Source organism: Chelonia mydas, chromosome 10, assembly GCF_015237465.2.
Source record: "Chelonia mydas isolate rCheMyd1 chromosome 10, rCheMyd1.pri.v2, whole genome shotgun sequence".
In the NCBI taxonomy this organism is placed as follows: domain Eukaryota; kingdom Metazoa; phylum Chordata; order Testudines; family Cheloniidae; genus Chelonia; species Chelonia mydas.
The window spans coordinates 68,903,854-68,918,603 of NC_051250.2; the positions used below are offsets into that span (position 1 = coordinate 68,903,854).

Consider the following 14,750-nt stretch of genomic DNA (forward strand, 5'->3'; position numbering starts at 1 on the left):
GCAATGTCAGGTTTATCCACTCTACAGGGATGGAGAAATGTCTAACTACAACCCTCCTAATAGCATTACATGGATCTGTAGCCTATCAGAGAGCATACCAAGGCACAAGGCAGTCGTAAATCAGTTCCCTATCTGGGTACACCATAGAACAGGGGTGGGCAAACTTTTTGGGCCGAAGGCCACATCTGGGTGGGGAAATTGTATGCAGGGCCATGAATGTAGGGCTGAGGCAGGGGGTTTGGGTGGGGGAGGGAGTGTGGTGTGTAGGAAGGGGCTCAGGGCAAGGGGTTGGGGTGCAGGAGGGGCCTCAGGGCAGGGGATTAGGGTCCAGGAGGGGGTGCGGAGTGCGGGAGGGGGCTCAGGGAAGGGGGTTGGGGTGCAGGAGGGGTGCAGCAGGGGGCTCAAGGCAGCGGGTTAGGGGGTCTCAGGACAGGGGGTTAGGGCGAGGGGTGCAGACTCCGGCCCAGCGCCGCTTACCTGGAGCAGCTCAGGAGTGGCAGTGGTGCGCAGCAGGGCTAAGGCAGGCTCCCTGCCTGCCCTGGCCCCGCGCTACTCCCAGAAGTGGCCAGCATGTCTGGCAGTGGCTCCTGGGGGTGGGGTGGGGTAGCCAGCTCCACCACCGCCTGCCCTCGCCTGTGGGTACCACCCCCAAAGCTCCCATTGGCCACGGTTCCCTGTTCCTGGCCAATGGGAGCTGCGGGGGGCAGTACCTGCAGGTGAGGGCAGCACACAGAGCCCTCTGCCCCCCTATCCACCAGGGGCTGCAGGAACGTGCTGCCAGCCGATTCCGGGAGCGGCATGGGGCCAGGGCAGGTAGGGAGCCTGCCTTAGCCCCACTCTCCCACAGGGCTGGCAATCCCACAGGCCGGAGCGAAAGCCCTGATGGGCCGGATCCTGCCTGCGGGCCGTAGTTTGCCCTCCTCTGTCATAGAACATACACCACAGCTCCAATCTATTCCAAGTTCTTCTTTAGCCTTTGGAAATTTAGCATACAGCTAGAACTATTCATTCAGAGCACCATCTTACAGTTTTTTTTTTTCACCTCAAATGTTCAGTGAATTGGTACGGGCACACTTTTACAACATCTTCAAATGAAGGAAAATTCTAGCCGCCATTCTCTCCTGCTACAGCCCATGCACAGAATACAAGAAAAGCCCCAAATGTTCAAAAATATGCAACTCACTTCATTTTCCTTCAGGTTTTGCAGACATTCCTGAAGTCTGTCTAGTGCTTCTTCTGCTGCTAGAGATAAGATTTTCTGGTCCATTGTAGCTCGTGTCAGTAGACTTTGCAGCACCGTCACGCATTGAATGTGTTCTGGAAAATGGCAGCAGAATTAGCACTTGGAGAATAATACAGGAAACCACCTAGTTCTTCCCCACAAGAAATCTGTGCAGATAGCCATTGGAGAAAATTATTATTCAAGAGGATTTCAAGGAATAACTCCCCCCATTCATCAGTTCTCCACTACAACACAATTTGATTTTACGTGTCTTTTACAGAAATGTCTCCCAATGTACAAGTTAAAACAATGGAAACATCACAGCAATGGCATGTGAGAGAAAGAATGGGAATCATAACTAGGAAAGGGCACTGGTCTACAGCTAACCATCAATAGCAGGGGTTCTCAAACTGGGGGTCGGGACCCCTCAGTGGGTCACAAGGTTATTACATGGGGGGTCACAAGCTGTCAGCCTCCACTCCAAACCCCACTTTTCCTCCAGCATTTATAACGGTGTTAAATATATAAAACTGTGTTTTTAATTTACAAGGGGGGGCTGCACTCAGAGGCTTGCTATGTGAAAGGGGTCATCAGTACAAAAGTTTGAGAACCACTGGGCAGCACCAAAGAGGTATGGGGAGAAATCACTGAAGCAAAATTGTAACCAGTGGCAGAATGTTAGTGTAGTACCAACCACGCATCCCGTTAACATAAGCCATTCATAGTACAGCAGCATTCTCGGTTAGGACAGTCTGACTGGTATAGGGCATTCTATTGGAGTTTCACCCCTTAATATTCTGTTTTTTAATTGGCTGGCCATCACATCTCTGGCCTGAAAGTTTGAAAGGATGTGGAATGACAAACAATCGAACAGAAAAGAAACAGAAAAGACAACACAAAGCAGCACAGGACTGGCCTCACAAAAATGCAGAGATTTCAAAGCTTTATTCCAGATAGAGCTGTCATCACCTCTGAAACAACCAGAAGATTCGCATTAGGAAGCACTCAGCACAAAGGGGGAATAGAGGGCTTTCATTTTAATTATTTTTAAATTATAATTATCAGGAGGGATATTTGCATGAGAACATGATCTTTGCTCCCTAAGAACCCAGCTGCCCAATCTCTGAGAAACATCTGAAATGTCAGCGAAGAATGACATTTCAGATGCAGAATTAGCAGCTGGATTTTTATTATGAATATACATATTATCTTGCACAGTTCTCTGCTGACAATAAAACACGACACAGCCCCGATGGTGAAAGGGGCAAAAACCCGTCTGCCCAGGCAAACATTCCCAGGGATAACAAAGGACAAAGCAACACAGAAACTTGTGGGCAGACCTCTCATTCCCCCGTGACACCAGACAAATAACACACTCAACCCCAGTTCAGGGAGACAAGTGGGGGGAGCGGAGGAAGGCACCTGAGTCGGGGGTTTTCAGACGTTTTCAAGTGTTTTTTGTAAACCACCCCACACTGAGCTCTACACACCTTCGCCACAACTCAAAATGCCAGCCCCCCCCCTCCTCTCTAACCCCCCCCGCTGGCAGCCCCACAAGCCCTCACAGCCAGCAGCCACCGCCGCCGCCTCTCACCCTGCCCTCGCCCCAGGCATTTCCCCTCCCCGGCCCCGCGCTCGCTGCCGCCCCCGCTCCCCGTCTCGTGCTCACCCGCGAGCCGCTCCCGTCTCGTGCCCGCTCGGGCCCCGGCTCCGAAACTCCCGCCGAGCACTCCGCATCCGTTACCCCTGGCAACAGATCCCGCCTCCCCGTGCTCACTTCCGCTGCCCCTGCCGACAGAGCCCGCCCTCAGGCCCCGCCAGCCCCGCCCATCGGAGAGGGCCGGGACCCGGAGGGGACGGGGCGAGTGGGCTGTAGAACTCTCCGCGGGAGTTGGTCCGCGGGTTCGAATCTCCCCCTGTCCGCGGCGCGGGGCAGCTGCGGCGGAAGTTGGCGTGAGGAGGGGGCCGCTCAGCGCCCACAGCCCCGGGGCTCCGGTCCTCGGAATCCAGCCTGGGCTGGCGGCGGCTGCGTCTCATTTACCCCGGGCTCCCCTCGGACTCAAGGGCCAACTACAGCGGTCACCCCCTTTGTCTGGGGCGCGCTGCTGCCGGCCAGGTCTTCACGGGAGCGCCAGGGCAGCCCCTTGGTGGGGGGAGCGGGAGGCTCTCGGACCAGCCCCGGGCGGCGGGGGCTAGCCCCCTGCGGTGTCCCATTTGGGAAATATGGCCACCCAGGGCCAGCCTTAGGGGGTGGGTCACCTGGGCGACCACCCCTGGGGCAGCGTGGTCAAGGGGGCGCCATGTGGCAGTCACAAGTTGCTCCTGGCTGGCAGGGGAGTGCCACGTGCGTGGGGGGGGGGGCCCAGATTTCTCCCTGCTGCCTCCTGGTGAAGGACCATTGTGCGAGGGAGGTGAGCGGTTCCCTACAGATACTGCTCCCCACTCCCCCAACGGTCCTCTGCCCCCCCCCAGGGGGGCTGTGGGGGGGCATCAGGGCTCCCTGCATCCAGGTCACTGCCCCCACCTGGGTGGTGCTGTGAGGCGGGCATCAGGAGCTGCTGCTCCCCTGTCCTCCCCTTATGCAGCCCCTGTGGGGACAGTGACCTGGATGCAGGGAGCCCTGACTTCACTCCTCACTCCTCCCCCCCCACAGCCCCCTAGGGGGGCACAGAGGAGCAGTGTTCGGGGGGGGGGGGGGAGGAGCAATAAAGCCAGCTGCTCCATGCACCCAGATCAGTTTCCCCACATGGGTGCAGGAGGGGGTTGCTGGAGTTAGGGGCACAGGGGGCACCATTCAGAGGCTAGAGGTGTGGGTGGGGTGGGGTGGGGAGGCCATGGGGGCCAGAGGCAATGGGAGGGGACACCATGCCGACGGGGGCCAGGAGCACCAAAATACAGTTTCGCCCAGGGTGCTATTTTCCCTAAGGCTGGCTCTGTGGTCACCCTATGCAAAACTCTCTCAGCAGAGAGGCCAAGGACTGAAGGGGCCATAAAGGCTGAGCTAAGGAGTGGCTGGGCACTGGAAGGGGGTGCCATCCCTGTTCAGTGGGTCTATAGAGGACTCTTTCTTTAGGGCCCTAAAGTCAGCACCTTTCGCCAGCATAGAATTCAACAAAAAAATCTCCCAGATGAACTTTCAATAACAAAACAGAGGAGGCTATTTCAGTGCTTCCTTACACATGCCCCAAACCCTCTCCGCTCTTGGGGGGGGGAGGGGGGCAACAGGGGTCACACACATGTCCACCTCTCTGGATACATTATGGCACCCCATGTCTTAATAAGAATTAAACAATCCTGCTCTCAGAGTCACCCCAGCCAGTAACAGCTCCCTGGCTTCCACTCATTGCTCTGTTTCCACTTTGAGGCTTTCCTAGCAGGGCCTGAAATGCTCATCCTCTGAAAGTCAGGCTCCCAAAAGCTTGCTTTTCATGCATTTTCCCCACCTCCACCACATCTACATGCATTTCAACATCTGCTCTCAATTGGGCTTTCTTAGAACAGACACTGTCAAATAAACCCCCTCTTTTACCCTCAAGGGGCAATGGAGCACACAAATTTCAGGAACATAGAACCACTCTGAATCCAGTTAGATTTGAAATGTGTTAGGATTTTCATCTTGAGATTTCTTGGAACCATTAACTCATTTCACATTATTCAGTGTTTACTAGATTGAAGAAGTGATGAAATTACTGGCTGGAGTTCTATGCAATGCTGTCGTAGCCATGTTGGTCCCAGGATATTAGAGAAACAGGGTGGGTGAGGTAATATGTTTTAGTGGACCAACTTCTGTTAGTTAGAGAGACAAGCTTCTCCTTGAATGGTCTCTTAGAATAGGTGCTAACTCAGGGACTGGCAATCTTTGGCACGCGGCCCATCAGGGTACGCCCCTGGTGGGCCGGGGCGGTTAGTTTACCTGCAGCGTCCGCAGATTAGGCCGATCGTGGCTCCCGCTGGCCGCAGTTCGCCACTGCAGGCCAATGGGGGCTGCAGGAAGGGTGCCGCTTCCCACAGCCCCCATTGGCCTGGAGCCACAATCGGCCAAACCTGCGGACGTTGCAGGTAAACAAACCGCCCCAGCCCGCCAGGGGCTTACCCTGATGGGCTGCGTGCTGAAGGTTGCCGATCCCTGGCCTACTACTTTTGCTAAACTGTTTGATCTTGTATTTAGTTGTGACATTCTAAGTACTTTTCCCAGACCCCAAGAAGAGCTCTGTGTAGGTCAAAAGCTTGTCTCTCACCAACAGAAGATGGTCCAATAAAATATTTTACCCCACCCACCTTGTCTCTCTCTAATATCCTGGAACGGACACAGCTACAACAACATTGCTAGAATTAGACTTACTCTAAGTTGCAGTTCGCAGTAGTTCCAAAGCAGTAACAACTATAAAGTGTAGGGGGCTGGTACTGTCAAATACTGTATTGTTTTTAATGAGGCTATTTCTGTAAGTGCTGTCAGCATGCACAAGGAAATGTGTCTCCTACCGCATCCTTATGGAGCTTTTGGAAGCACGTCATGAGATAAAATGAGGAGTCCATGAGATAAGAAGAGGGAAGAAGAGGATATGGTCTGGAGGGGGAAAGTAATGACTAGGAAATGCATCCCACACAAAGGAGTCATGAATGTTTCCAGCTGCTCCTGCAACTGGCAGCAAGGATAAGAGGTGAAAGAATCAGGAAACTGGCCAAAATGGGGTCTGAGTGGTTGAAAGAGTTCAAGGCTATGCTACCAAAGAAAAACTCAGGCGACGGACAGTCCCAGGGAAGATGTTTCTCAGTGGAAGCTGCGTACCTTACAGTTCAACAGGGGTTCTGTTTTGTCTTCCATATGGGCCCATTCAATCTCACACACACACCATACCATATATTTCTGCTGAAAAGCCCACAGGAGGCTTGTGTGTCAGGTAATTTCTAACCCTTTGTATTTTCTCAAGCCCTTTTATCCCTGGGGAGCATCAACACTTTCTCTTCCCAGAAGAATTGTTAAATACAAACTTAAAGTATCATTCTCCTCTTGCCTTTTTGCTGGGCATGGTCCTAATACCAGCTGAGACCTGGTGTGTGCAACTCACCTCTAGCCTTGCATGTCATTGTGGGATCTGCAGGTGACAGGGCATCACGAGCAGGTTCTGAAAACAGCGGAGAGCCTTTAATGAGCTGCTGGCCCTGCTGAACACTCCTTGTCTAGTGAGGTGGCAGCCTGCAGATGCAGTGGGGTTTCTACTCAGGAGAGGGAAGCTACGTGCATTTTTCTTTTTGGTAACTTCAGCAGGAGTTTTTTTCTGCTTTGTCAGGTCACCTCCTGGAGGGAACACTGACAGGGCACTGACACTTCTATTATGACAACCAAGACACTAGTCTCATTCCTTCCAGGGAAGAATAGGTTGCCTCAATGTCCTGTGGAGAAGATGCAGCACATGCTGTACCTTGGCAAGGCATTAGCAATTATTGTGGCCCCACATATTTGGCACCTTTCATAAATGGTTCCATTTCTAGCTAATGGGCTCCTGTCACGGGTGCACAGGCTCAGTGCTCTGGTACAGCTCTGAATCAAACCCAGGCAGGACCCTCACTATGGCACCTCTGGGCATACTGTCACTAGGATAAGCCTCCTGGGATTGACCTCAGAGCCTTCAGCTACCCTGTTCCATGCCGGGAGCCTCCTGCAGTGAGTCTACCTGAATAGGACACCTGGGGAAGCCTTACACGTCCCCAAAGGAGCCATGCCCCCCAACTTCCGCAGTCAGCAGTGACTCTCGGCCAGCGTGGTGAAACAGAAGTGTTTATTAGTTGTCTGAAATACAGTGTAGGAAAGTTCTTTGTTCTCACAGAAACCAGAAAATTATATCTAAGTCCATCTTGGTCAGACCCAGAGCTCTGGCTCTCCCCCACCAACACCTTCCAAGACCCAAACCTGTTTCTAACAGCCCACCTTCAGTCACATGCTATTGCTCCTCCTCCATCCTTTATTGTGTTTCCCCAAGCAAAACTGGTCACCTGGCCTCCACCTCTCTCTTTGTTCTCCAACTCATCATCGCCAACTGGCTTCTTGCAGAAGGTGGGTTCCCCGGCCATCGGTTGCTAATTTACGAAATATCCAGTCATTGTCTGGGCCCAGGAAGCTAGACAACAGACACATCTGGTCCCCTAGGGTTCACTGCAAAGATCAAACACCATTGTCCCACCACCTAGTTAATTGTGCAACACATAGGGAAAAACTGAGGCACGCACAGTATTCATACAAAACATTAAGAAAATCCCCCCCCCCCCACTTCATAGAATCATAGAAGATTAGGTTTGGAAGAGACCTCAGGAGGTCATCTAGTCCAACCCCTCTGGTCAAAGCAGGACCAACACCAACTAAATCATCATCACACTTCTTAGCTCTGTTTTGTTCTGAAACAGATTTCTCAAGCTGGGAGATACTAACAATGAGAAACCACATGCTCTGCATTGTAATTTCTTTGCAGTGAATTGCTAGGCAACCTTACCAATTTACTTTAAACATTATAGGGTGGCAAAAGCCATTGTACCTCTATGATCTCTATGCCACAGGAAAAATAAGTCATCACAAGGGAGTTTGTTGCTGACCTGTAACTTTCTTTTATGTGTCTTGAAATCTATTACAGTTCCAAACTAAACAACACTGCTCATAATGTAGGCCCTACAGATAAACAAAGCTGTAGCGATGTGTGCATTCTGATTCAGATTTAATAAGAGTAATTTGAATAAATGTGACATGCATTAATGGTCAGGATGTCACAGAGATGAAAACTGTATGTTGGGTCACCCTGAAAAGTCTATCAATCCCCGTTCAGGCTGAATAGAAGTGCAGATGCCTTCCAGTCCGCCCCTTTCCCCAGCAGTCCCAAGCTGGCTGCCACATATACATATATGCCACAACATGCATTACTTGGTGCTAACAGTGTGTCATTGTGTCCTCATGCAACATCCCAGTGCAATATCCAACCTACAGTAATTGTGAAGACTCTGTAAAGATCCCACAAGCTGGTTTCTCAAGCTGAGAGAGGGACCCTGGAGGACCAGGACAGTCCCCTGATCTTTGGGCCAGAGAACCAACCTACATAAGCCTGACTAATAACATTAGGTTCACACTGGTACCCAAAGTGGCTGCAGTCCTGCTGTGCAGAAGTGATCTGGGACCAGTTCCCTTAATGAGAGGGATTTGTGTCAGGTAACAAATTGTTACAGTGCAGTGGATCCCAGAGGCAGATTCCTTCTCCAAAGTGACTCCTGTATAACTCAGGTAGTTCTCACCTCTAAAAATGAGCAGATCTGGGGTCAGGAAGGAACTGTACCGATGGCACTGTAGGATCTTAAGGTGGGCATGGTGGTGAGGCAGCAGGTCCTTTTTCTCTGTGCTTTGAGCTGGGACCCTCCATCAGGATCAGGTGGATGTATCCATCACAATCATTTTCCTGCAATACAAAGTACTGGGATTGATTCCTTTGAATGGAGGGGAAGCAGGAGGTGAGAAGCCTGGACTTGGTGAAAAACAAGCCACAAAAGCTTTTCTTTTCTCTCTGTCCAGGCTTTCCTGCCTCTGCTCCTCTCAGCTGTTTCATGGCAGCTGCAGCCGGCAGAGGGCACTCTAGCACTGAGCTACTTTTCTGAAACAATGAAGCTCTTAAAGAGAAGGCTGATAAAAGCCAACTGAGTTGCAGTGATGCCAGGGCTTCTGCCTTTCCCTGACTCAATCTGCCAGCGACCCCCCACCTCCCGCATGAGCCCTAAGCCAGGGAAGGTATCATTGTAGGCAAGTGGTGTATTTAACCCTCAACTCCCAAGATACTGTATATACGCTACTCACCCTCCCCAAAACACCAGTGTTTGCAGTGCCTCTGAGGCCCATCCCACATTCTGTGGACACTGATCAAACATTCGAGGGTCTTTCCTTAGTTACCCTGGGAAGGGCACCACCTTTCCCAGGCATTGCCTTTCTCCCTGATGAGCTCTGAGTCTGCTTGGGTTGGGCTGCAAAGCAGATCCTGGTGTGAATAAGGGGAGGGGAAGGTAGCCCAAACCCTCCTTCGTCCTGCCCCAGTGCAGACAGGTGCCAATTGGGCATAGGGTGGTAATTACTGTCAGGAATCCCTATGGGCCATAAAATATTGTGAGGCTGGGCTCTAGTGACCGGTGTGAGGGAGCACAGCACCTCTGTCCCCTACACACCCCCATGCTGTAGGAACAGAGCACTCCAGGCTTGGGTGATGGGCCTGGCTGAACCTGGACCACAGAGACCTGTTAGTTCTACAGACCCACAGGTGTGTGTTGCGTGGCAAAACCAGGTCCCCAAAAGCAGTCAGCAGTGTGGTTTTAGTCAGCAAGGGCTTGATTCTGCCATATCTTGCTGCTTGTGTCACCGTTCACACTTGTGCAAAGCAAGGGCCCAGAGGGTATAATGCACTCTCAGTGGAGTGATCAAGGAGAGGATCCTGACCCAGGGACATTTGACCCCCCATTTGGCACAGGTCTAAATGCTGACACCAGGGGGAGAAGCAGGCCCAAGTCCCCATCACCGATTTTATACATCTGCCTGAAAACAAGGAAGGGAAGGGCAGTGAATTCACTGCCCAGACATGGCTTTGGCTGCTCCAGGAGAGGTTCACATGGATTTTGTACCATCAGAAGGCAGCAAACTTTGGCTAAAATAAAAATCTCAGTTCAGCCTCCTGTGATTAGATATTTATTACTCTAATACTTTACCCACATGGGACGTGAATGAGCAATTGGCATCTCTTCACCAGCATTAACAGCCAGGTGACAAAAACCACCCATTATTCTTTCATATTAACTGAAAGACTCATGGTCAAGTCATTTAAATTCAAATGTGACTGGCTTTAAAATGGTTCTTATCCAATGGGAAATCCTCTCTAGTTTCTGGGGATCAAGAGAAATCAAAAAGCTGTTGTTCTTGTAGGGCCTACACCTGGGATTGGCAACCCTTGGCACGTGGCCCACCAGGGTAAGCCCCCTGGCAGGCCAGGCCAGTTTGTTTACCTGCCGTGTCCCTCGGCCTGCGCTGCTTCCCGCAGCCCCCATTGACCTGGAGCGGTGAACCGCGGCCAGTGGGAGCCGCAATCGGCCGAACCTGAGGATGGCAGACTTTGTGCTCCTCTTTGTGGGTCCACTTAGGTTGCCACCTCTTCCAGATTTCTAGAGACTGTTCTGATTTTGAAAGGTTTCTCTTACAAGTTGCAGGATGTTATTTCTAAAAAAATCCCTAATTTAAATATAGTTCATAATAAATCAGCATCAATCTATAAGGGGGAAAAGCTCTTGCATGTGACAGGCAGTATTGTCACAACATTGCAATGTGATGGCATCATGATGTGACACAGGACAAGTCTCCAAACGTGGAAGCAGCAGAATTTCTCTAGCAGACATTTTCCCTAGAACTGTGTGTGAGCTTACCTGTCCAGGTCCTTGGGGCAGAGTGCTCAGACATATATGCTGCCAGCCCCTACTGGTCATGTGCTGACATTGGGCCTGATCCTGTACTGCTGAAATCCATCAGTAGTTACCATCAACATCAGTGAGCACAGGATCAAGCCTGTTGGTACTGATACTGATTCACAAAACTATCAGCAAACAGATGGAGTTGTGTCCATTCCATGAAGCCCAGGTGAGAGGCAGATTACAGCAGAAGGGGAAGGGAGTTTTATTAGCCAAGAGGAAAACTAAAAATAGGCAGGGAAAGGAACCTTATCTCTATAGAATCATGGGGCTAGACTGTGACTCAGACCATGCACCAACACAAGGGAGTAAGAACTCCCCCTTAAGGGAATCCTGGTGGGCTTTCTCCCTAACCAGACATTGCAGGGAATCCCAGGGGCTCTGCCTATTAGGGAACTCATTTCTAAAGCCTGCTCCCCAACAGGAAGCCAGAGATAAATTCTCCAGGGGAGGAGAACCTCCTGCAAAGAGCAGAGTCCCAGCTGGGAACAGCAAGCCACACAAACACTGGTTTTGCCTGTATAGCACAGTAAATATAAAGTGTGACTATATGGGGCCACTCACACTGCTATGGAAAACTCCCTGTGTGGATCAGCTATGGGCCTGACTGTCACCAGCTATGGGTGGGCACACAAGCCACCCGCAAGAAGGTGCTTTGAAGTGGCTGGGCAGGTCCCACATTGCCCAGATGTCTCCTCTGGAGAAAGAAGTGCCCCTAGATTGTCCTCTGTGAGTATCATACAGGAGCCTTCTGCTACGGTTGAATGGAGGGTGCAGACACATGGAGAGGCCAGAGTAAGAAGTATGGAGCTGAGGGGCTGACCCTGCACAAAGTTCCCATTCATGATTCTGGGACTTCTGGAAGCCCTCCCTGGCCCCCGCTGCTCTGCACCAGCTGCACTTTCTCTTCTGAGTCTCCCCTCACATGTGGCTGGGATCAGAGTTTGTGTAAACTCCTTAAGCAAAAGGAGACAAGGGGCAGCTTTTGTTGCGTGAGGGAGTTTAACCTGTGTTTAAGTAGCCAGGATTTAGTGGAATGATCGGTACACAGAGCAAACACAGAGTTAGGGCTTTTGTAAGCCCTGTGTTAATCAGGGACAGGAGCCACTGAAAAGAGCAACATTGAATGGGGGTTGACTTCTCACCAGCCCACATGCTTCAGGGGTCCTCAGCAGGCAGGGATCCAGATGAGTAACACTCAGGACTCCTGGCAGAGTCTGCTTCACACAACATGCGGCCTGCCCTGTTATCCCCAAAGGATTCCAGGCAGGATGCAGCTGAGAGCACTTGTTACATTGTTACAATGGATTCCAAATCTCTAGCACCTTTCATCTGAAGATCACACTGTGTTTTAGAAGCTTTCATTAAAACCTCAGTCTTGACCCTGGAGAGGTGGGTATGTGTTACTGTCTCCATTTCACATATGGGGAAACTGAGGCACAGAACAGGGACATGACTTGTCCAAGATCACACTGCAAATCACTGGCAGAGCAGTGGCAGAGCCAGCAGGAGAATCTATGAATGTGAGACTCCTAGTACCCCAGCACTGATTACTACACAACACACCCTCTCCTGTGAAAAACTTCATAGCATCCCTACCATCCACATTCTCTCTCTCCATAACAAAACATGCACATGCACTTTCTAAACATTGTTTTGGGTCAAATCTGGGTCACAAAGAGATGCTCCTTTCCCTGACACATGGACAGCAACTGGCCGGAGGTGTTCATGTCCCCCGCACACATGGATGAGGTGGAGGGACCATTTGTTAACAGAGCTGCTTTGGGGCTCCAGGAAGGTTCATTTAAAACAATCCTTTTCCTTGAGACAAGCCTTGAAAATGTGACTATCAATAAACCGACAGCTAAGAGCGATTGGAACACACAGCCTGGCTCCATGCTACAGCAGAGGCTGAGGGACCCACCGGTCCACGCACCCATGCACTTCTCAGGGGAAATGAGCCGTGAAATCTGAGGAGCATCCCAGATGATCTTCTCCCTGCCCCTCCCCACAATTCTCCACCCAGCCCTGTGATCATCGTGGGCAGAAACTGGTTCTGTTTCGAGGCAGGCAAATAAACATTGTTTCTAGCCAGCCCCAACATGCCTCGGCCGGCTACGTTCAGCTTCAGAGCGCTGCAAGGGGAACTCCTCTCTTGTACTCCCATTTGTGTCAATAGCTCACATGGGTGAGCCACCCTCCTAGTCCTTGCTGCCCAGGAGCAGGAGAGGAGAGGGGCCCAGCTGCTGCTGCCCTGAGCAGGAGTCCTGTATTGACTGCAGCCCAGCCTCAGCCCAGAATCGATAGAGCTTGTACTGGCAGGGAACCTGGAGTCCTGTTCCTCTACCCACCAGGCAGGGGACACTCACTCCCCAACACAGCTACAGAAGTGCTGCAGCAGCCAGGAGAGACCTGCCTCAAGGACCATCCATTAGGACCACTTGGTCTCTCTTGTCTGCTATTCCAGGGAGACCTTGGCCCTTCCCGCCATCTCCCTCTACATCCAGTGGTAGATTGTCTTTTCTTTCCCTCCTCACTTCTCCCACTGCTCTGTGCTTCCACTCAGCACAGCCTCAAACCCCTTAGGAACCACAGCCTCCCGGCATCTCCGAGAGGAAGGAAGGTTGTGTGGGAGTGAGGAGATTTGGGGCCAATTGCCACAGTGTCACTGAGTGACCATGGGCAAGTCACATGATCTCACTGGGCCTCAGCTCCCAGAGCGGGATCCCGACCCAACTCCCAACGTGCATGAGGCTCAGGTACTATAGCGACAATCGCCACAGAAGAGCCAATAAATACAAGATCTTTGCAGTGCTAGGGGTCTTGTGGCCCTGTCCTTTCTGCTGTGTCTCGGGGATTCCCAGAGAGAGAGAAGGCTTTCCAGCCACCCCAGCTGCAGGAAGGAGCCCGGTGTTCCCTCGTGCAGCCCCTAGTGACACTTGCACTTGCTGCCAGACAGAACAATGCTCATTTTATCATCATCAGTTTCTCCACTCTGACAACCTGCTTGTGAGGGGCTCTGACTGATTCACAGACAAAGCAGCCGCCAGCACCATCGATTGCAAACGGGTCACCCAACCGACCACAATGGGCCCAGTGTACTGGAAATGGACACCGCTCAGTGGGCAGGATGGTGAATCTGGAAGGTGCTTTTCACTGGTCCTGTTAAAGTCAAGAGGGAAACACTTGCGCTTTGAAGCAGGAGAGACTCCCAGGGATCCGGAACCTTCCCAGCCAGTCTCCCTTGTGACTGGATCTGGGGGAGCCAACACCTTAGGGAACCCTCCCTGAAGAGCCTCACACATGCACATCCTTGGCTGGGCTTCCTAGAGCAGATATCATTCCCAGCACTGGCAATATCCCTTAGCATCAGGCATCTTCCCGCTAGCTGGGCTGAGCTGCAGGTGAGAAAGGAGTAGGGGATGCTCCAGACATTTTAGTGTGGGCAAGGTGTAGCATTAGAGCCTACAATGGGAACTGTGCACCCGCAGATGCTGGAGTTTCAAATCCCTGGCTGGTGGAATATCAAACTGTAGTGATTTTGGCAGAAGCCCATTCCTCCCCCTCCTCTCCCCAGGCCTGCCCCCATCCCGAGTCATGTGTCTCCTTCCTTCCTCCTTCCCAGCAGGGTTTCAATTCCGTTTGCAGTGCAATGATATGGAATTCAAATCCTTAAATCCCAGCAGTATTACAAAACATGCCTTGTGTAAAACCCTTCATTCCTGCACCGGCCACTTAGCCAGAGCTCCCCTCAGAAACCTCCTTCAGAATAAGAGCCTGGCTAAGATTGAGTGGTTCTCAATGGGCCCTTGTATTCACTTACCTTGTTCCCAAGGATGAAGTGTCCTTCAAGGGGAAGTTAGACCCTCCTCTTATTAAAGAGAGAAGAGATTTTTGTCCACAGCAGCACTAGCTGTGAAAGGACCTCAAGATATGGAAAGATGCAGAGTCCTTAGCACGAATTAATACAAAGTTGACTAGCAACCCAAGGAGAGGGCTTCCAACTGCGTTGCCACTCACCCACTGGCTAACAGAACCCTCTGACTGGGTGCCA

At 51.5% G+C, this 14,750-nt stretch overlaps 2 protein-coding genes across 8 annotated transcripts in view; both read right to left on the reverse strand.

The window, feature by feature from the left end:
* The window catches only part of FANCI (FA complementation group I), a 39,979-nt gene extending 31,337 nt beyond the window's left edge, over positions 1–8,642 (reverse strand). The window contains exons 1-3 of one of the 7 annotated variants that reach the window (XM_043524537.1): positions 2,892–2,945; positions 2,144–2,193; positions 1,184–1,317 (exon numbers count right to left, since the gene is read on the reverse strand). In XM_043524537.1, coding sequence (XP_043380472.1) covers positions 1,184–1,267 — 84 coding nt within the window. In that variant the 5' untranslated portion in view covers positions 1,268–1,317; positions 2,144–2,193; positions 2,892–2,945. Of the gene's footprint in view, positions 1–1,183; positions 1,318–2,143; positions 2,194–2,644; positions 2,747–2,891; positions 3,065–8,497 lie in introns of those variants that run through there. The other 6 variants (XM_037911529.2, XM_037911530.2, XM_037911528.2 and 3 more) reach the window with 6 other exon arrangements.
* Positions 8,519–14,750, reverse strand: part of ABHD2 (abhydrolase domain containing 2, acylglycerol lipase) — an 87,272-nt gene continuing 81,040 nt past the window's right edge. The window contains exon 11 of the mRNA XM_037911537.2: positions 8,519–8,658. Coding sequence (XP_037767465.1) covers positions 8,651–8,658 — 8 coding nt within the window. The 3' untranslated portion in view covers positions 8,519–8,650. The remainder of the gene's footprint in view (positions 8,659–14,750) is intronic.